Below are 23,470 nucleotides of genomic sequence, written 5' to 3'. Positions count from 1 at the left end.
GAAAGTGCAATCAATCCGGAGACCAGCAGGAGGCAAATAAGCATGTTGAGAGTTATTGAAGCACTGTAAGGGTTCAAAAGCAATATTTCACTAGATTTCTTGTTCTGGGAATAGAAACAAAGAAATGGGCTATAATCTGTGTGGTTTAATTTTCTCCATGGGCTGTCAGGGGCATAAAGTAACTAAACACAAGCAGCCTGTAATATTCACAGTGTGACTGAGGTGACGTGATTGCGGCCCTAAAGCTGTGCACTGGGTGCATCAGGTAAATCATCTACAGGAAATGTGGCTTTATTGTAACAGCAGTGCCGTGTGCAAAGACGAGCTGCATTCAAAGGCTGCTGCTGAAGATGGCTGTTAGAAAAATGGGAAGGCCGGGGAGGTAAATACTTATGTACAGGTGCTAAAGTGTAGACTCACTTATCACACTATAAGATACTGTACAACAAAACAAACATATGGTTAATCTGTTAAACACAAAACATGTTAATTCCTGCATTATTTTAGACATATTCTATTAAAAACTTTTAAATGTAATGTGAGAAAATCAATAATAATTAGTATTTTATTCTATTCCACTGAAATAATGTGCTATCTTATTATAAATATAGATATAAATATATAGAGTAACATACCATACTATACTACTGTATAACTGTACTCTACTAATAAAAGTATAATAATGTTGAGAATGTTATTTATTTATTCATTGATTTATTTGCATATTTTATATGTTTATATGCTGAATTAATATTAATAAAATGTTTGTTATGTATTCCCAAACAACCTTCGTGCTGAGAAAGGCACCATAACTTATAACTAATAATAAGAAGAAGAACAACAATAATAATAATAATAATGATAATGATAATAAAGTATATTATCATTATCATTATTATTATTATTATTATTATTATTATTATTGTTATTGTTATTATTATTATTCAGTAAGTATATGCATTTTTTTTTACAACAATAATAACACAACAACAACAACAACAACAATAGTAAATATAATAACCCACCACAATTAGGACTTTAATGACTTTGAATGAATGAATTGTAAACTGTAAAAAAAATTGGATTTCGAAAAACATTTTGCGTTTCACGTCTCAGGATTTGTTGATCTGCGACAGCACGTGAATGTAGCACACGTTCAGGTGAAAGTCTGACGTCAAAGCGAGTGCAAAAACCAACCCGGTTTAAATGCGCCGCCCGCGGGTGCACCGTCAGTTCCGTGCGCGCGTTCATGGTGCCGTGTGTGCCAGTGAACGCAGTGGTGTGAGAGAGAGAGAGAGAGAGAGAGAGATTGAGAAGGGGAGAGAGGGAGAGAGGGAGAGAAACGTCAACATGAGCAAGTTTGGTTCTTTGGCGAAGCGCATAAAGTCGGCGCGTACCGGCGTGGCGCTCGGTGAGCAGGTGTGCATGGTGGATTGCGCGCCCCCGTGTCCGTGCGGCTCGTCTCCGCCGTGCGTGTGTCCGTCCTCAGGAGGCGCAGGCGGAGCGGAGGAGCTGAAGGTTGGTGGCTTTAATGAGCATAACAAATCAACAGGCTCATGGGTGCAGCCAGTCCGTTATCCTGGAATCATTATGAGGCTTCATCTCAGCTGATTAATGTTTTCCATTAAAGTTTAATGATATCAGGTTATTTTTACTTTGAATATATTACAATAAAATATGCTCATGAATTCATGTCCAAAATAGACTTAGTTTTATTTTATACAGTTGTAGACAGTATAAGCTTTTTCTTGAGTGAGAAGTAAAGAAGCAAAAACAATATAATATAAACTAATATGAACTAATATAATATAATATAATATAATGCAATGTAATGTAATATAATATAATATAATGTGAAAATATATATTGGAAACTGGAACATATATAAAAAGTACAAATAAAATACAGTACTGTATTAATCATTTTTGTAGACTTCATTGACTAAGAAATGTCACTGGTTTAAAAACCACCATTGCTTTTCCCCTACAGGCATTTACAGGTGAAGAGTTGTGAATCAGGTGCCATGCTTAAAATCATTGTACAAATCATTGTAAAAAAAAAGGTGCCATGCTTGAACCTGCTTAGATTTCCAAATAAAGAAAGAGTGAAAACTAATTAAAAATCTGTGTAATACGATAGCACGTCTCTATAAGTCTAGGATACAAGTTCTCTATAAGCTCCCTGCTGTATAATCTGCTCTTTGGTGTACTTTATGGTGGGGGGACTTCAGTCTTAAACACTCAGTTATGTGTGTGTGATTATTCAGCAGTGTGATTTCCATTCAGCCCACAGAGTTCACTTAGTTCAGTTAATAGGGTTCACTGGTCTCCCAACATGCAGGTTTTAACTCTAAAATCAATTTTTAAAACCCAGAAATCCTCATTATGGATGTGATTCTAATCATGGCTTCTTGTCTTTAGGAAAATGGAGGTCCGTGTGAGACAGGAGTGTCCAGCAATCGTGGTTTTGATAATCTTGCCTATATGGCAGGAAGCCTCAGTGAACTTCGACCACATGCTGGCCAGATTTCTCACCTAACCCTATCTCTAACTAGCGGCCCTTCCTGTTCAGATAACGCTCACACCCTCCAGACGCGTCTCTCTGCACTCAGCGGTGTAGCCGATGTGTTTATTTCCCAGTCTGGAGGCAGAGTGTGGGTAGGCTACTATCAATCTGCAGTCACGGCTAAAGAGATCGTACAGGAGATTCAGGGGATTGGATACCGAGTGAGAGACATGACAAATGCTCCTCCATCTGGAGAATCAGCTCAGGAAGAAAGCTTGGTAAGATTCAGAGTGGATGGAATGACCTGCCACTCATGTGTTCGCTCCATCAAGGACCGGATTGGAGCACTGCAAGGGGTTATGGGTTTAAACATATCTTTAAGTGACAAGGAAGCCTTTATATGGTATAACCCCAAACTAGTGGAGCCAGAACTCCTCAGGGAAAACATACAAGGCATGGGCTTTGATGCCTGCCTCAATCAGACAGACCCAAGCCATGTCAAGGTGGCACAATCCGAATGGGTTGAGGAGAGCTTTGGTGTGGAAGGAATGCATTGTGGGTCGTGTGTCAAAAATATTACAGAGAGCTTATCTGGAATGCTGGGTGTCCAGGGTGTGTTGGTGTCATTGGAAAACAGAAGTGTGCATTTGACATACGATCCATCTCTGGTTACCCTGGTTACAATCAAAGCAGTAATAGAGGAACTACCATATGGCAAATACAGAGTAACTCCAGATTTCCAGGAACAGATTGGAAGAACTAATGGATTTTTGCAGATATCTGGAATTCATCCCTCGGACACTGCTTCACTAGAGAGAGTGATGATTATAATCAAAGGCATGACATGTAATTCTTGTGTGCTGTCCATAGAGGAAATAATGTCCAAGAGAACTGGTGTGCATGCTATCACAGTGTATCTGAACAAGCAGAAGGGAATAATTACGTTTGACCCCAGAGTGACTCGTCCTGAGGAACTCAGGGAGGCCATCGAGGACATGGGATTTGAGACATCCATTGAACTAGGTACAGTAATACCTGTAAATAATAATAAATAATAAATAATTAAACAATCATTCATTCATTCAGCTTCAGTAACTAGATTGTGATTCTGACAGGATCGTCAAATGTACACAGTCTGCTAGTTATTTGGCTAGCTAAACTGACTAACGCTAACTTGACTAACATGACCTAAACTCAAAAATAAAATTTTCATACGATGCTAATCCTTCTCACTGCTTACTCTAGACTCTTAGCTAACGCTAAGCAGCTCAACAATTGGGATTTTAGGAGATATTTTACAAATGTACGTATTCTGCACTGTTAAAACTAGCCAACAAGATGACATTTAATTCTGTCATATAGCTAACCAGCTAGTTAACATGAGCTAACAGTGTTTCTGACAGGATTTTTTGTTACATTGAAAAATATAGTATAACTGCTAAAATGGTCACTGTTAAAGCTATACAGCTAGCTGACACAATCTAACGTGACAGCTAAAATGTACAAGAACCAACCCGAAATTTATTTCATATTTTTAAAAAGGCAATTTTTCATAGTTAAAGTGAACTAAATCTAGCCAATTTATAAGAATGCAGTTTTAGTAATTTTCACAAGCCTCACTGCTTCACTGCTAGCCAGCTAATTAGGATAAGCTAATGAATATCTGACAGGATTTTGAAAGTTATGTTCACGATTGTTATTCGTTTTCTCCTCTAATCACTTCGTTACACCTGCCTTGACTTTTAATGTGATTGATTTCCCCTGTGGAGCTGTGTGAAAAGTCAAGGCAACATAAAGAAGTCAAAGCAAATATTTCCCATAGGCAATCTCAGTAAATGTTGGAAGTCCATGGCCAGGCACTTTAACCTCTCAGATAATCTTTCCTGATTTCTCTCTAGCTGTAATACAGGATAAACGATCAGGATCTTGAGCCCTTTCTCTGTTAGCCATCAGAAAATGTGAATTAAAGAATAACAAAAAACCTTTCAGTAGGTGAACTTGAATGACTCCAGAACCAGACATAGCAATCTTTAAATGGTATGCAGTTGCCAGGATTGAGAATGAACAGCTAAGCGGATTACTGAGGGCTTATTTGACTTTTTTTTCTCTCTCCCTCCATCTAATTCATGCTTTCGTTTTTCCAGCCACTAGAATCGTTACTTAGCATGAATGACTGTAGCACTTTAGTTTAGAGATATAGAAATTACTTTCTTCACAGTTTAACATGCAGAATTCGTTCTTATTAAGTTCTAGCTCTGATGTTTGCAGTATGTTATCAGTTACACGAGTATATTGGTGTTTTCTTATTAACTTCAAGAGAATAAGGGAGGCTGGTATGGCTCTAATGTAACTGGTAACAAAAGCATGTTTCTGGAAAGATGTTCCACAAGATTTTGGAGTGTGCATGTGTGGACATTTCTGCTCATTCAGCCACAAAAGGGACAACTCTGCTTTGGTAGGAAAAATATAGACTAACTCACCCCAGTAAACTGACAGTGTAGTGCATATACCAAAAGTGGATGCGGTAGTAACTATAGACTTTCACTATATGGACAAGATTTGTGGACACCTGACTCGGATTCATCTTTTTTGAAAATCTAATTTCACATTTAGTCCGAATTTGCTGTCATAATAACTTCCACTCTTCTGGGAAGAGGTTTCACTATATTTTTTGAGTGTGCTTGTAAACATTTCTGTTCATTTAAACACAAGAACATTAGTAATGTCAGGTACTGATTCAGGAGAGGTAAGGGGTCCTGGGGTGCAGTCAGATTTTCAAGCCATCCCAAAGGTGTTCAAAAGGGTTGAGGTCAAAGTTCTGTAGCAGGCCACTTAAGATATTCTCCTCTAAACCATGTAGACCATATTTTCATAGCGCTAGCTTTGTGAACTTCGGCATTGTCATGCTGGAGCAGATTTGGGTCTCCTAGTTTGAAAATGTAAGACTAAAGTCTTTGATGATGTCTTTGGACTGCAATTGATACAGTTTTACATTTGAGATTTTATCATATTTTATCATATATTTACATAACAGTTACACTCATATGTGAATTATTTATAATGGCACTATCAGGTGTCACCCAGGTTCCATTGTGGCTCTGGTTCCTCTCAAGATTTCTTCCCCGTTTTGTCTCAGGGAGTCTACAACTCACTGTTCACGTTTTCATCTCTCCATCTAAGATTCTGCTGGTAATGACGTCCTACACAATAGGCAGGATTCCCAAAAAAGCGTACCCTCATACCTCAAGAATGGGACTCAACCAAGAATTACACCTCAGACCTTTAAATCATCAGTCAATCCATCGCGAATTGAAGATCCTGTAGAGGCAAAAACACAGAAATGCTTTGTCCGGGTCACAGGGATGACCTGCACTTCCTGTGTGGCCAACATCGAGAGAAAGCTGCACAAGCATGCAGGTGTGCTGATGTATTATTATAATGATTTATTATGTACCTATTATGGTAAATGCGGTGTTTATAATGGGTGAATTTTTTTGGTGTGTTTAAAAAGATATGTTTATGTGTATAGGTATTAAGTCTGTCCTCGTAGCCTTGATGGCAGGTAAAGCTGAAATTAGGTATGACCCAGACTACGTGGATTCAGCGCAGATAGTTAAACTCATCGCTGGACTGGGATTCGGAGCGTCTCTAATGGACGACGGTGCAGTCAGCAGCGGCCTTCTGGACCTTTCCGTAAGCTTTTTGCTCTCATGTTATTATGTGTTATTATGCGTTATTATGGGAATTGTGCACCGAAAAAAATTATACTGAACTTAAAGTTTTATATTCAAACTTTTGTACTTTAAAGTGGATTCAGTATTTGAGAAAAAGATTAAGTACACTAAAGAGTTTTAAAAGATTATTTTTGGATAAAATATTGCTTATTTGACTAAAGTAAGCTCAAAAAAAGTCATTATAACATTTCTAAAAAACAACAACAACAACAACAACAACAATTTTATTTAATTTTTTATTTGAAATTTTGACCAGATATTACTATAAAGGAAACTACTGAATTCCCATGACAATTTGCTCCAAAGGTTTATATTTGACTAAATAATGAACAAGAATTACTCACAATTGAGCTTAAAGTGCTATGAGTCATATAGTAATAGGTTCCATCTAAACATAGTGAACTGTATGTAATAGAAAGGACAATAAGTGACATTTAGTTCTTTTGTATAATTCTTGACAGGATATTTAAAATGTTAATGTAATAATAACACTTCTGATGGTATCCAGCAAACAAACATGATATATCTTAATAATTTCTGACAAGGCAAGTCATATGTGAACTAACCTGACAGGATTTTTTGATTATAATTACAATTATATGCAATTCCAGAGCTAGACAGCTAATTAACCTGAGTTAACAGTTTTTCTGACAGAATTTCTCTTGTTAAATTGAAAAAATATACCCTGCTTAAATATACACAGTTAAAGCTATACAGCTATTTGACATCATCAAATGTGACAATTTAACCTGAATTTTTTTAAATGTTACTAACAATTTTGCTAGTACTAGCTAAATCTCGCCAACTTGAATGATTTTTCACAGCAATTTGAGTCATTTTTGCAATCTTACAATGAATTTCTGACAAGATTTTTGAAGTTATGTTCAGTAAGAAAATCTCAATTCAATCTAAAGCTAAAGATATTTTAGACAATATTTAGATGGAGAATTTTGCTAGAACCTCGTTTTTATTTTACTGTCCAGTCAATTTGTACACAGTAATTTGTATTGAATAGCTCAAACAAACATCATTGTTTGAGGTATTTGTTAAAGTGTGCTGTTTGAACTGTTTATAAAAGTATATTTAAGCACAAAATAAAGCATTTAAACTCATTCAAATGAGATTTTAGATTTCTAGAAAAGATTTTCATTGTTACAACAATGAGATTCTTTTAATGACGCTGTACAGAATGTGATAAATATTTGTTCACTTAGACCCTCTGGGGACAGGGGTGGGAGCACACACACAGCTGGACAGGGAAAATTACATTTTATGATCTTTTTAGAGTTCACCTCAGTAATTTAAGTTTTATAAAGCTTATTATTGCTGATGTGCTCAACATGTTCCTTTTACTCACCCGTACTCACTGTTTCCCCAGGTAACTGGCATGACATGTGCTTCCTGTGTCCATACCATCGAAACCAAACTGCAAAGTACAGATGGCATTCTGGAGGCCACTGTTGCCTTGGCAACCAACAAGGCTCACATTAAGTTTGATCCCGAAGTGGTCGGGGCGCGCGACATCATCCAAGTTATCGAGGTAAACAGTTCTCGACATACTTTTGTACAAATTGAATCTCGCCAGAAATGTTTATCCAATAATTTGATTTTTTTTAAGTGCGTGATTTAATAAACGATCTTGATTGCTTTTGTATTTTCTGGCCTCTGCTTTTATCCTGCACTTGCAATTACTGCCCTGATGAAAAATTGTGAAAAAGTACTGATTCAAGAGCTGCTTGAGTGTCTTTTTTTCGTTGTTGTTGTTGTACGAGTGAATGGTCTGGTGATGGGGTTTAGGGTTGTGGGTTGAAACCAGGGTGAGCATTTGTATTATGCGGAAAATGAATAATTTAAATGAAGCTCATGTTGTTTAGACTTGTACATGTTTATGTATTTTTATTATTGATTTGTATTTAAGAAGTGTTATATGATTGATTTAAACATAGAAATTAGCGCTTGCACACAGCAGATTGCTTTACAGAAAGCACATATTTGTATGTATTGCATTGATTACACTGTTGTACATTGCCATCATACACTATTGGGTTTAAGTATTGGGACCCATGATTTTGTCAGCCAAATATGTTTTTTTTTCTCAAACTGTTCTCACAAAGTTGGAGACACACAACTGTTTAGGATGTCGGATAGATTCTTGTGTGAAAGAAGCACATATTGCTGTTAAAGTCAAGTATCCCAATTCTTCTATCTATCCAAATCTATCTATCTATCTATCTATCTATCTATCTATCTATCTATCTATCTATCTATCTATCTATCTATCTATCTATCTATCTATCTATCTATCTATCTATCTATCTATTTATCCATCCATCCATCCATCCATCCATCCATCCATCTTTATTTATTTATTTATTTATTTATTTATTTAATCCAGAGGTGCATTGATAAATGACCAACTTTCCACCAGACTGTTATCTCATAGGCTTTCTCAAAAATATTGTGTTAAACCATATACTGTATCAGATTTTCAAATGTCCCTTTGTTCCTTCTGTGGTTTAGGGTCTTGGGTTTGACGTGTCATTGATAAGGAATGATGCTTTAAGAAAAAATGATGGCTTGGATCACCAGAAGGAGATACGACTGCAAGTATCTATTTTGCATTTATATCCCGTTTAAAATGCACTCATATTTAAAAAAATAATGATCTAAATGCTTCATATTCTGTTTCACTGGCATTTATCTATAGTAAACATTGGCTAAAATAGATCTCCTGTACAGTAGAGGCAATTGTGAAAGATGAATAGCGTGTTTAAATCTGATTATCACTCATGTAGTTGGCGTCAGTCTTTCCTGTTCAATCTGCTGTTCGGGATTCCTGTCATGGGCCTGATGATTTACATGATGGTGATGGACAAGCAGCATGAAGAACATGAAGGAGCCATGGCAGACATGCAGAACGTGCTGCCCGGACTCTCGCTTCTTAACCTCATTTTTTTCTTGCTCTGTACCCCGGTCCAGGTGACATGACTTCACTTACTATGGACTAACAATGAACTTACTATGAACTAACAATGGGATTAGGGAACCATTTGAGAAGTAATTTGTGATCAAACTCAATTTGTGATCAACAATAATAATAGTTTTCTGATGATTATATTTTTAATTCAAGAAAAAGTCACAAATACTTTATATGGACAAAAGTATTGGGACAACTGACATTTCCAGCTATTGTTACCACAAAGTTAGAGGCACACATAAGTACAGGATGCCTTTGGATGCAGCAGCATGACATTTTCTTTTCACTTGAATTAGGAGACCTAAAACCTGTTTCAGCATGACAATGCCCCCATGCACAAAGCTAGCTTCATAGAGATATGGTTTGCATGGTTTGGAGTGAATGGTCTTAAACCTGCTCTGCTCTGACCTCAAACCTATCTAACACTTTTGAGATGAACTGAAACGCTGACTGAACCTAAGCCTCCTCATCTCACCTTCATCAATACCTGACTCTACTAACACTCTTGTGGCTGAATAAATCTTCAACAAGCACACTCCAAAATCTAATGGAACATCTTCCTAGAAGAGTGTAAGTTATTATAAGAGAATGAGATTTATATGTGGAATGGGATTCTCAAAAAAATTACATACCAATCTTATGGTCAGGTGTCCACAAACTTTTGTCTGCTTAGTTTATTTCTGAATTCACATATGCCATGTGATATAGATTTTTCTTTTATAAAAAAAAACCCCTCATCTTCACAGTGCACTTTTTCTACTTTGTTCCTCCTGCTAATCAGATCTGTAATTGTGAACACACAATTTAGTGCATATTTTGCAAGAACATATGCATTATGATAACTCTCATCTGTCTGTCTTACTGTCTTTACATCCACCATGGTCAGATCTTCGGCGGCCGATACTTCTATATCCAAGCCTATCGTTCTCTAAGACACGGCGTAGCCAACATGGATGTGCTAATCGTTCTGGCCACCACTATTGCGTACGTTTACTCCTGCGTGGTGCTGGTGGTAGCCATGAGTGAGGAGGCTAAGCAAAGTCCGGTCACTTTTTTCGACACACCTCCCATGCTGTTTGTTTTCATTGCCCTTGGACGCTGGCTGGAGCACATTGCCAAGGTAAAAGAAAATGTAATAGATTACTGAAAGCCCTGTTACTCGTATGCATTTTAGCAATAAATTAGAAAATATATAAATTGCATTTCTGTATAAATCTGCTAAATTAGGAAAAATGTTCAGAATTAAAACGATTGTGAACAATAAAGAAGGTCTTTTTAAGGAGTAAAACTGGTTTGAGTGTTTCTAGACCTCAGACCTCAGACCTCAGCGACTTATTTAACATCACAATGCCAAGTTCTGACACACAGGATGTTCCAGCTGTTTTATTCAATGTTGCCAGGTCCTCGATTTGAATGCAAACTTTGGCTACAGTTGAATGGCTGATGTTGATATTACATATAATAGGTTGGAAGACAGTAATGAAGTAAATACAATTGTCTTTAAGTAGCTTTTTTGCATATCTGTACTTTTCTGAAGTATTTCTATTTGGGACTTAAACTTCACTACATTTCAAAGTCAAATATCTTACTTTTTACATTTTGGAAAATGTGTTGTTCATAATGAGGATTAAAAACACAACTGGTCAAACACGCAGTGAGTCACCAATCAGGGTCGAGCACACGCTCTGTTTCAAAGTTGTTTTGATTGGCGCTTGGTGTATCTACTGATCACCAGCATACAGTTCAGCATCAGTTCAACATCAAGCAGAACATTTAGAGAGGAATAAATGATGACGAAACTGCAGACTCGAATTCGCCACAACACACGTGACATTGTTTGCGTTTTTTTAAGAAGTTGAAAAAAAGGTTTTGGGCTCATGATAAATTTATTAGATATCAATCAGTGTTTGAGTCATTAATATCATTCTATTATTAAATTGGTGTGTTAAAAGTAACAAAGTCTAAACTGAGTTGATTTACCAAAGATTCTTGTGATAAAAATGATAATAGGAACATCATAGCCATAATAAATCATAGCACTTTGGATATTTAAGTACATTTGCTTTTACATTTTTACTCAAGTGAAAGTTTAAACGGAGAACTTTTACCAAAGCCATATTTTACAGAGTAGATCTCTACTTAAACGTCAACTACATGGTTTGTGTACTTCGTCCACCACTGTTGGAAGTTATGCAATTTGAAGACGTTAATTTTCATTAATTCTCCTCGGTGTGTGTGAAGCGTCCGCCTGTGAGGAAAGCTGCATAACACATATCAGAATTAGGGCCTAAATATAAACTTGTGATCACTGAGATACTAAACAGTATCATTTGTAAACAGCATAATTTCCACACTGACAAACCCTGCACTAAGATCTGTCCGGTTTTTCTCCAGTATGTGGAACCACTGGCATCTTAGTTTGTATGTAAATGTAATATTGTGGACTGTTGCCACCCTCTTTATTGATTTATTTAATTGTGTGATTATTGTTGGTTTGTTTGTTTTTGCTTGGTCAATTTTTTGTTTTTTTATGGATCATGTGTGTCCTTAAATAAAATCAATTATTATTAATAACCGATACTAAAAATCTGAACAACCAAGCAGAAAAAAGATACTGAAACAACAACAAGTGCCTGATAAATATTTTGTATAAATGACTTTATCTCGTCTAAATGTATGGAGTGCATCAGTGGATCGAACTGATCAAATTGTTGTTCTTTATTAATGATATAATAGTAATAAAATAACAATAATAATAATAAAAATAACCCAAATTAATATAATTATGAAGGGTAAATATAATGGGATGGTATGTATGTATCTTTATGTTGCTTTGTGAGTCTGCTGATCAAAAGCACTATACAAAATTATTATTATTTTTTTAAATGTACCATATAAAAGGGATTTCTTTTTGTACTCCTTCCATAAATAACGGCTGTTAGATGATATCAAGTGATGCATTTCTGTGGGTTGCAGCTCCAAACTGTTTTTCTGTTTTCTGGTGCGTATCTGAGGTTTAATTCATCCCGTCTTATCTCTTTCCTCCTCATGCTACTCGCTCGATTCCTTCACGTGGTCCAGATACAACACTGTCGTAAAAATCTAATCGTATCTCAGATTTTTTCCAAACAAATCCAGTTCCTTGACTCTTGGTTTTGCTTTCTCGGGTTAATCAGTAACAAAAGGTCCTGTGTATGTTTTAGTGATAAAAAGCTCAGATTGTTATTGTTTATTATGTAAGTGACTTTGGTGTTGCTGCTCTGGAGAAATGCGATGTGAATTAAAAGTTGTATTTTAATTTAGATTTTGTCTCTGTAGAGTAAGACGTCAAAGGCTCTGGCCAAACTCATGTCTCTGCAGGCCACAGATGCGACTATAGTGACACTGGGACACGACAACGCAATCATCAGGTATTTATATGAAAACATGTCATTGATACACTGGAACATGAAGTGGCGCAGTTACAATTAGGCAATGTGACTAATATGAGACGCTTGGATCAAAAGTATTGGGACAACCGACTTTTCCAGACATATAGGAGCAGAAGATCTCTTGTTATAAAACGCTCAGTTCAACCCTATTGAGCACATTTTTGGGTGAATTGGTATGCTGACTGCACCCCAGACCTCCACACCTCACCTACGTACATCAGTACCTGACTTTACATATGCCCTTGTGGTTAAATGAGTGCAAATCTCCACATGTACAAAAATCCAAAATCTAGTGGAACATCTAAAAAGATTCTGGAGATTATTATACAAGCGAATAGGGACTAACTAAGGAATGGGAAGTTTAAAAAGGACATAGCAATCTGATTGTCAGGTGTCCACATACTTTTGTTCCAATAATTTATTTATTGTCTGAGCACTTAATTGGGATCCAATGGAGGTCTCTGGGACCTCTGACTTTTAGAGAAAGAAACAAAAAAACAATTTTTAGTATAAATAAAAAAAATATTAATTCAAAATATAGAACACCTTGTAAAAATCTTTAATTATGAGCACACAAGTGGCTCAGCAAGGTGCTGATGTTTGTGTTTCCCCTGCAGGGAGAAGCAGATCTCAGTGGAGCTGGTGCAGAGAGGAGATGTGGTTAAAGTGGCACCTGGTGGGAAGTTTCCGGTCGATGGGAAAGTGATCGAGGGAAACTCCATGGCTGATGAGTCTCTGATCACAGGTACACATGAGCTTCACTTCTGATCATTAAACTTGCCACACTGCTGGCCCCCGGTACTGATTTCAGAAGGTTTGAATAGAATTTTGCTTTAAATTAAATCCATTTAAGTGACCAAACAATTAATAAAATTTTTTATCATATTATTATTCATATTTATGTTTTATTATGTACTTAAAAAGAAATAAATTGCCAAAAACCAGGCTCTGATTTTATTACTTATTTAATATTAAACACATACCTTATATAACATTTCTAATTATATTCACTATCGACGTTAAATATTATAATTCTATTATACTCACACCAAATATTAATATTAATGCTTTATTTCTTTAACATCTTAGCATGCTAACTACATGTTGGCTAGCTGGCAGCACCTACTTGCTAGCTGTAGTTTGCTTGACTGCTAATAAATATTACTAAACTATACTCACTATCTAACTATCAATCTAATCTACACTCACTATCCAACTATATATCTAATCTACACTCACTATCCAACCATATATCTAATCTACACTCACTATCCAACTATATATCTAATCTACACTCACTATCCAACCATATATCTAATCTACACTCACTATCCAACTATATATCTAATAATCTACACTCACTATCCAACTATATATCTAATCTACACTCACTATCCAACACACAACCTAATCTATACTCGCTATTTAACTATATATCTAGTCTTTACATACTGCCCAACTAGCAATCTAATCTATACTCACTATCCAATTATTTATCTAATCTATACTCACTATCAAACACACAACCTAAACTATACTCACTATCCAACTAGCAATCTAATCTTTACCCCTTATTCAATTAGCAATCTAATCTACACTCACTATCCAACTAGCAATCTAATCTTTACTCACTATTCAATTAGCAATCTAATCTACACTCACTATCCAACTAGCAATCTAATCTTTACTCACTATTCAATTAGCAATCTAATCTACACTCACTATCCAACTAGCAATCTAATCTTTACTCACTATTCAATTAGCAATCTAATCTACACTCACTATCCAACTAGCAATCTAATCTTCATTCACTGCTAAAAGAGCAATTTAATCTGTACTTGCTGCCAAACTATATATATAATCTATACTCACTATCCAACACACAACCTAATCTATACTTACTATTCAACCATGTATCTAGTTTATACTCACTATCCAACACACAATCTGATCTATACTTGCTATCCAATTATGTCTAGTCTATACACACTGCCCAGTTTGCTATCTAATCTATACTTACTATATAACTAGATATCTAATCTATTCTCACTATCCAAACATTTATCCAATCTTTACTCACTGTCCAACCTGCTATCTAATTTATACTCACTATCCAACAAGCAATCTAATCTATACGTACAGTACCGCCCAATTTGCAATCTAATCTATACAACCATCTATACATCTACTCTATCCAGCTAGCTATGTGATGTACAGCTATCCTGCGATGGTGAGCTGAAGCAGTTTATATCTAATAGTTTTGTAAATACAATATTTTATTTAGCTAACCATAAATTAAAGTTAAAGTTAGAATTAGCAAACGGATATCACCTGCTTGTTAACACACAATTACATAATGATATAAATGAACTTATAAAATAACTCTCAGGTATAAATCCTCATCATCACCCTTCCTGTTTTACTTTGTTTAAACTGTGAACCAAATGTCCACTCTGAGGCTCGGTGTGTGGGTGCCAGCCAGGTGTCAGTCAGTGACCCAATTATCCCAAAGTGTGTTTCTTTGTGGCATTGTGTTACATCAGGAGAGCCGATGCCAGTCAGGAAGAAACCTGGCAGCTGTGTGATTGCTGGTTCGATTAATGCTCATGGAGCGCTGCTGGTCGAGGCCACACATGTAGGAGCAGATACAACACTCAGCCAGATCGTCCGTTTGGTGGAGGAGGCACAGACGTCCAAGGTAACCCACACAATGTCTTCACACACACACACACACACACACACACACACGTACAAAACCCATGGCTAGATTTCAGTGGACAACTTATGAATTATTGAAAATGATTGTACGAGATAAACATTACACACAATGGCCCTCATTCATCAACAATAAACACACACACACACACACACTTTATAATTGCCCAAAAGTTAATTTGTTTATGATTATAAATTGTGTTTCTCAGGCACCGATCCAGCAATTTGCAGACAAGCTGAGCGGATACTTCGTCCCTTTTATCGTGTTCGTCTCCGTGGCAACGCTGGCAGCTTGGCTTATTATTGGAACTTTCGATTTTGACATCGTGGCAAAGTATTTTCCTGTGAGTAATGACAGCAATTTAACAATGTTCAGTCCTTGATTGCGTTACGTATTTTCATGCTGCAGTTGTCCTGTTGATTAGCTCATCTATCATCCCACTTGCCTCTGTGGGTCCAAATCTTGCTTACAGTATCTAACACTAGTGTCTTCTGTGTAGGACTACGATAAGGATATTTCCCGGGTCGACGTGGTGGTCCGCTTTGCCTTTCAGGCGTCCATCACTGTTTTATCTATTGCTTGCCCCTGCTCTCTGGGTCTTGCGACCCCCACGGCGGTGATGGTGGGCACAGGGGTCGGGGCGCAGAACGGCATTCTTATCAAAGGTGGAGAGCCGCTGGAGATGGCCCACAAGGCATGGATTTTCTTTTTAATCCCTAAACATTGCTGTAAAAATTTCACCAAATATATTGGTCCAGGTATTTTTTTGTTTTAGATTTTAAACATATTTTAACACCATATTAATAAGTTACACTATACTGAAAAATCTTGTGGACACCTGACCAAGCAACTGCTTCTCTTCGAACATCTTAATCCACATTTAGCTCCACTCTTCTGGGAAGATGTTCCACTAGATTGTGTAAAGACTTATGTGAGCCTTATTATTATGAGCCTTATAGACTTATTCAGGTGTTAGTAAAATGAGGTACTGATGTAGGTGAGATCAGGAGGCCTGGGGTGCAGTCAACGTGGAAAATCCGTCCCAAACAGGTTTAGTAGGATTGAGTTCAGAGCTCGATAGCAGGAGATCTTCCACTCCAACTCATTTTAAACATATATACATGGAGCTGAATTTACGGGGGCATTGTGATGCTGGGACAGGTCATCTTATACAATTGTGTGCTTCCAAAATGGTGGTGACAGTTTGGAGAAGAACCAGATTTAATTGGAAAAGTCAGGTTTTATTAACCATCAAACTTATACTTATGCGTTGCCTGCTTTAGATCAGAGCGGTGATGTTCGACAAAACAGGCACCATCACAAACGGGGTCCCCCGAGTCACTCGTGTGCTGGTTCTCTGGGATCGAGCCCGCCTGCCTCTCCGGAAAGTTCTAGCCATAGTGGGCACTGCGGAGGCCAGCAGCGAACACCCACTGGGCATGGCAGTCACTAAACACTGCAAAGAGGCACGCACACACACACACACACACACACACACACACACACACACACACACACACACACATATATATTCACTGTAGTGACAATTATGGAGTAAATGTAATTCGTTACTGTAGTTAAAGAGCTTTTTTTTGAGTATCTGTACTTTACTTTAACTTCATATAAATCTTGTGCTTCAAAACATCTACTGTGTGTGTGTGTTTGTTCGTCTGTGTGTGCTTGTTTGTATATGTGTGTGTATGTGCATGTGTGTGTTACTGCAGGAGCTTAGCACGGAGACCCTGGGCTTTTGCCATGACTTCCAGGCTGTACCGGGGTGTGGGATCAGCTGTAAAGTTTCCAATATCGAGGATCTCCTGCAGATTAGTGCGGAGACAGACGGCACACAAACACAGACACACACACAGACACACGAGCCGACCTGTCTCACCCTCCAGGGAGCCACCATGGATGAGAGTAACTTAGTTACAGATGGAGATGTGGGTTCAGGTTAGTGCCATGTGTTCATACTGCCCTCTAGTGTGTGATCTGTTACAGAGACTCTGTGATTATGTAATTGTTTTGTGTGTGTGTGTGTGTGTGTGTGTGTGTGTGTGTGTGTGTGTGTGTGTGTGTGAATGTGTGTAGGCTCTCCCTCATATTCTGTCCTGATCGGGAACAGGCAGTGGATGCAGAGGAATGGATTACATGTCACACCTGACGTGGATGAAGCCATGAGCAGCCATGAGACAAAAGGACAAACAGCTATTTTAGTGGCTATAGATGGTACGGTCCAAACTCTAAGAGACAATATACAATATAATACAGTAATTAATAAAGATAAACACTACAATTTGGTCTGGGTAGCTTTTGAAATATTGGCACAGTTCGAGAACAGTGCAAACGATGGTGAAATAATTACTTTTACTCAAACAAACAATTGAAAAAAGTTATGTGAGATTGTCAATAAAAGTAATGACACCTCTGAAGAATAAATTACATAAATTATAATTTATGGCAACAAACATTAATCTAAAAAAAAAATGAAACTGTGCACCGTCATACTGACAACATGACACAACAACTGAGATTAAAAACGATAAAGGGTGCCAATAATTTTGGACTGGACTGAACTGTACTGATGCCTACTCGAGTGCATTATGCACGAAATATGATCTGTGATTACTGATAGTTGTGAGTGTACTAGGTGTACATTGCTTTCTGTATCAACTGAAAGACCTGCCTGTGTGTGTGTGTGTGTGTGTGTGTGTGTGTGTGTGTGTGTGTGTGTCAGGTGTGCTGTGCTCTATGTTAGCAATAGCAGACACGGTAAAAGAGGAGTCGGCTCTGGCTGTACACACTCTGGGCCGGATGGGGATCGACGTTATGATGATCACAGGAGACAACCGTCGCACCGCTAAAGCCATCGCCACACAGGTGCCAGTCACGTTCCCACTCACACACACACACACACACACACACGTTCCACATTTGATGTGTCATGCAGAAGTGTATTTTAATGTGTTTAAGTTTTCAATTGTGCAGAGTTCATTCAAAGATTAGAGCTATTTTCATCAGTCTTCGTGAGCATGAATTAATTTATAATACAAATGTGTGTGTGTGTGTGTGTGTGTGTGTGTGTGCTCACATTTCCCCTCTCACACAGGTTGGCATCAAAAAAGTGTTTGCGGAGGTCTTGCCCTCTCACAAGGTGGCTAAAGTGCAGGAGTTACAGGAAAAGGGGCTGAAGGTGGCCATGGTGGGTGACGGAGTGAATGACTCGCCCGCTCTCGCTCGTGCTGATCTGGGCATAGCCATCGGCACGGGCACCGATGTGGCCATCGAGGCAGCGGACATCGTCCTCATCCGGGTTGGTCTGAGTAAATATATCAGCTTTAGATTGTGCTTCAGTTGATGTCGTCTACTGCTGTATAATGAATTCATATCCAGTGTCAGGATGAGGATGGGCTCCATTCTGAGTCTGGTTCCTCTCCAGGTTTCTTCTTGGTCTTAGAGAAGTTTTCCTTGCCACCTGAGCTCAGTAGCGATAAACTTATTGGGACAAATGAATGACATCAAAATTTACTTTTATAATCTTATAATATGTTATTTCTCTAAACTGCTTTGGGATAATGTCCACTGATAGAAGAACATTTAATTGAAGTTCTGCTCTTCTGAAATTCTTCACTAGGCATATGCTTTTTTCATTTATTTTTATTTTGTCAGAATGATCTTCTGGATGTGGTGGCCAGCATCGAGCTGTCCAAAAAGACAGTGCGAAGAATCCGTATCAACTTCCTGTTTGCTCTCGTTTATAACCTGCTCGGGATACCGATCGCTGCAGGTGAGGAGCACATGCGTTTTTCTGTGAATGGTGACCACCAGGAATTGAACATTTCCCTCAGGTTAAAATCTTTTACAGTTTTTTAAAGAGTATGTTTGGTTTCTAAAAACACATCGGCTGATGGCGTGTAAAGACACACTTTATTAGGTATGTGCATCTCCATTACTGAGGTTGATGTGATTCTGAGGTACGATACGATACGCTGAAGATACATATGAAGCAGCCGCCGATGCGATACGATACGATTCCCCCCGTTACGATGCAGTGCGATTCGATTTTGATTCCGTTCAACGCAAATCATCAATTTACTTAAGTGACTTCTTAAGTGCCACAAACAGGCGTTTAAAGTGCAAGAACAAGATTGAAATACAACCAGACGTTCATTTCCTGTGCAGTCTACAGGAAGTTACAGCTCTACCTCTGCCATGTTAATCTGTATTCTACATGACAATCAGGATGCGCCTTGGTCTCCATAGCTTTGTGATACATTATATCGACGTAGCAGCAGCGTTGCTGAGAGAACGCGCTCGAGAAACAGTTTAGTGAAGAGAAATTGATCTACATAGCAAATATTGGTAACAAATTATTGACCACTTTCTAAATAATGAAAGTGTAGCGCATCTACTATTAATTATATTACCAAAGCAAATATGTTCAGAATGATGCATCGCGATACAAAAGATTGATCACATCGTTAACTATTTATCCATGCACTGATGCGAATCAGTGAATATTACCATCCCTAATATATACTGCTGTGCTATAGAACATATGTGTGTGTTCAGGTGTGTTTATGCCCGTGGGTTTGGTGCTCCAGCCATGGATGGGTTCAGCTGCAATGGCTGCATCCTCTGTCTCCGTCCTGCTCTCCTCTTTACTGCTGCGATGGTGAGAAGCAACTGCTTTAATGATTCATGTAATGACTCTTTCAGCCGTGACCTTCAGGCTAATTCACACCAAAAGTAATTTAGTCGTTCCAATATCAAGCTTCATGTTTCATTTCTATATTATGCACACATTAGGGATTGGCATTTAATATTTTATAATAGAGAATAGAAGAGAGACTTGCGTTGAATGTGGGACATACACTTGGTGTGAATTTTATGATTATGTAAATAACCTCTTTTTTTTATTCCAGCTCATTGTTTGATATGTACAGAATGTCCCAAGAGGCCATGCATTATAATAGTTTTTACTTTCTTGTTTTCTTGTTTTTACGACTTAATTTTTCTTGTGACATAACAAACATTGATCCTCGTGATCAGTATTTAATTTTTCGGTGTATTTGACAAATGGTAACATTTATGATGCTGCAAGGATGCTGCCTCCAGAACACGCTCTTATGCCGAATACAGAAAAATGTAGTCCTGATCACGAGACAATAACTCGTTTATGTCATGATCACGAGAAAACTAGTAAAAAAATAGTATTTCAATGCATGGCCTCTTGGGACCTGTGCGAATTCTTTATTTTCCATCTCTTTGTCATTCTAAATATGGTTTCTCTGCTTCCTTTTAGCTATAAGAAGACATCGGCGGATCAGTACGAATCGAGAGCTCATGGGCGCATGTGCAGTCTGAGGTCGTCTCAGGTCAGCACTCACGTGGGGTTGGAGAAGAGGCGATGCAGCCCTCGGACCCTTCGCCGCAGTCGCTCCAGACACAGTCAGGTTTCTCGATCTCCATCTCAAACCTTCAGAGCCGAACGAGTGCATGCGGAGCTGGACCGCCACCATCTGCTCGAGAATGAACATTATGGCCCTGAATTTATTGTGTAAGAAAGCCATGGAGTTTACAGTCTGTCCTTACAGGTTCACAAAACAGATCTCGGATGAGTGCATCATTACATTTTTATCACAGGGTTCAAAATATATGCATTATAGAAAGATTGTGTTTGAACCCCATCAGTCTGGTCGTCCTGCTGGCGGGAAAAGGCCTCTGTTTTTTAAAGAGCATCACTGATTTCGCTATAAGAATCTACAAATGTGAAAATAACCAGCAGGCTACAATTTGTCAATGGTTTGCTCTTGGTTTCATTGTAAATATGTACAAAATTAATACAATGTACAGTACATAATATTACAGATGGGCATGTATTAAACTGGCTACAGCACTGGTTATGGTTACTGTACCACATGACTCCATACTATACTTTAATGAACTATACTATGAAACACTATTTCAGTTTTATCTACTACACTGCTATACAGTAAAATATAGCATATATATTTTTTATAGTATACTATACCATATTGCTCTACCATACTAGACTATATTTTAATATGTTAAAACTTTCCAATAATTTGAACAAATATTAAATTATTTAATTCATTATACTGCTGTACTGTAGCTAAAAAATACCCATTACATCTACTATAACACAATCTTTATGTTATTTACTCTTGGTCTTTGTATTGGTCTTTCCTATTGCTTCTGGGTATTATAATAAACTAAGTTTTTGGAGATTTAAAATATAAGAAAATAGTCTCTGTCTTTTTATTACTGTAGTATTTTTATTGACTATATTCCATTATAATGTCCTTTTCCATAATTTATTTTTTTGTCTTATATATTTATTAATATATTTATCTTTTTGTCCATATAACGGCTTTGTAGAATTATAAAACAAAATGAAGTGCACTCCAATGTTAGACTTCACTCCTGTAATGTATGTTGTGAATTTGTTATAAAATTTTTCGATCCCCATCGACGTTTTTCTTTTTTGGTGAAAAGTCAGCGTTCTCCGATTTTCACCAAAAGAGAGGGAGGTCAAGATTTTCACAGCATCACAGTTATTTTAATTTCGATCATGCTCCTCTGAGGTCTCAACATTTTTAGCAATATATTACAATGAAGTAAATATATATATATATATATATATATATATATATATATATATATATATATATATATATATATATATATATATACTCTATACTATACTATACTACAGAGGTGGGAAGTAACGGAGTACAAATACTTCGTTACTGTACTTAAGTAGATTTTTCTGGTATCAGTATTTTACTCCACTATTTAACTTTTTACTTTTACTCATTACATTTTTACACAAATATCTGTACTTTTTACTTCTTACATTTTCAAAACCGGCTCGTTACTTTAGTTTTAATCCATTGATTTGGTGAAATATTTTTTTTATTTTTACTGTGCGCTGATTTACAGGAAGAAGACGTTTTGACCCTCTACCATCATAATCTATGAGAAAACAGTTGTCTCTTAACTATAGAAAAACCAAGAGTCCAATAAGCAAAGCCTTGTTTATCACCCCTCTGGTAGTGTAGTGGTTAGTAATGTGGCCTCTGCTATCTGACTCACCCGGTTCAATTCCTACTCCTTAGCTTTCCTTTAAATTGTTTAAAAAGTTTAATTATTGTTTATAAAAGAACCAAAAAGGTCCTAAAAATCAGGTTCTTGCAGGAGATCCTGTGGCTCAATTGGAAGAGCTTTGCCTCTGGGTTGAGAGGTTGCTGGTTCAAACCCCAGCCAGGACTCAAAGTTAAGAGTGTGGAAGGTTCCAGTGACCATAATGAGGAAGGTGTCAGAAATGGCTGCATGGAAGGTCGGTTGTGGGTGGTTTCAGAGGGTGTATCCCAAACCAGGGGGGCAATATTCAGGCGTCTGCCCCCCTGGCGTCTGAGAAGCTGAAAACAGGGGGTTATGAAGCAAAAACATCCAAAAAAGTTTCAACATAGGCTCCTGGCAAAAAAATTATTTAATAAACCTTTTCTCACCTACCCCTAAATGCAAAACTATCACCCTAACACTTTTTCTGAGGCTGTAACCCAGCAGGTCTTCACAGCCTTTATTTACAGTCACTAACCACACACTAATTTCCACACAACTTAACCAGTGTGGGGACAAGCCAGATTTGAACCAGCAACCTCTGAGGTCAGAGGCAAGGCTTTTACCAGAAAGCCATCAAGTCCCACAACTCACCTTCTTTTTTTTGGGGGGTTTATCCTTCGTTTCATGCTTCAAAGCAAGAAAATCAGACCAGAAAGAAACACAGAAAGCAGGATTTGAACCCTGAACCCCACCAACAGCAAAATACCAGTCTTAACCCACTGAACCATCTGGAAGGACAGGCTATGCTGATTGTTTAGAGCAGGTCTAGCTTTTCTTTCAAACCATCAACACAAGCATATAATGCTAAAGACAGACTTAGGAAGCAAACCCTGACTAGCAGGGACAATGCAGGATTTGAACCCTGATTCACACCATTATTAACCCACTGAACCATCAGGAAGGACAAACTGGAAAGCTTGTTTAGAGCAGATCTATCTTTCTTTTTAACCCATCAAAACAT

The 23,470-nt window shown here is 37.6% G+C and overlaps 1 protein-coding gene across 1 annotated transcript; it reads left to right on the top strand.

The window, feature by feature from the left end:
* The first annotated feature begins 1,153 nt into the window (after positions 1-1,153).
* On the top strand, positions 1,154-21,604 carry atp7b (ATPase copper transporting beta). The gene is made up of 21 exons (XM_046857765.1): positions 1,154-1,518; positions 2,421-3,528; positions 5,686-5,922; positions 6,035-6,198; positions 7,618-7,779; positions 8,760-8,842; positions 9,035-9,218; positions 10,103-10,336; positions 12,535-12,626; positions 13,265-13,392; positions 15,191-15,345; positions 15,572-15,706; positions 15,863-16,057; positions 16,647-16,829; positions 17,088-17,313; positions 17,452-17,589; positions 18,098-18,240; positions 18,470-18,673; positions 19,030-19,147; positions 19,933-20,035; positions 20,666-21,604. Exons 1-21 carry the CDS (start codon positions 1,207-1,209, stop codon positions 20,922-20,924), a joined length of 4,563 nt encoding a protein of 1,520 aa, XP_046713721.1. The 5' UTR covers positions 1,154-1,206; the 3' UTR covers positions 20,925-21,604.
* The last annotated feature ends 1,866 nt before the right edge of the window (positions 21,605-23,470 follow it).

The sequence above is a fragment of the Silurus meridionalis genome, chromosome 1 (assembly GCF_014805685.1).
Source record: "Silurus meridionalis isolate SWU-2019-XX chromosome 1, ASM1480568v1, whole genome shotgun sequence".
In the NCBI taxonomy this organism is placed as follows: Eukaryota; Metazoa; Chordata; class Actinopteri; order Siluriformes; family Siluridae; genus Silurus; species Silurus meridionalis.
The sequence above is the reverse complement of the archived record's forward strand: the minus strand, read 5'-3'. Positions and strand labels throughout refer to the sequence as shown.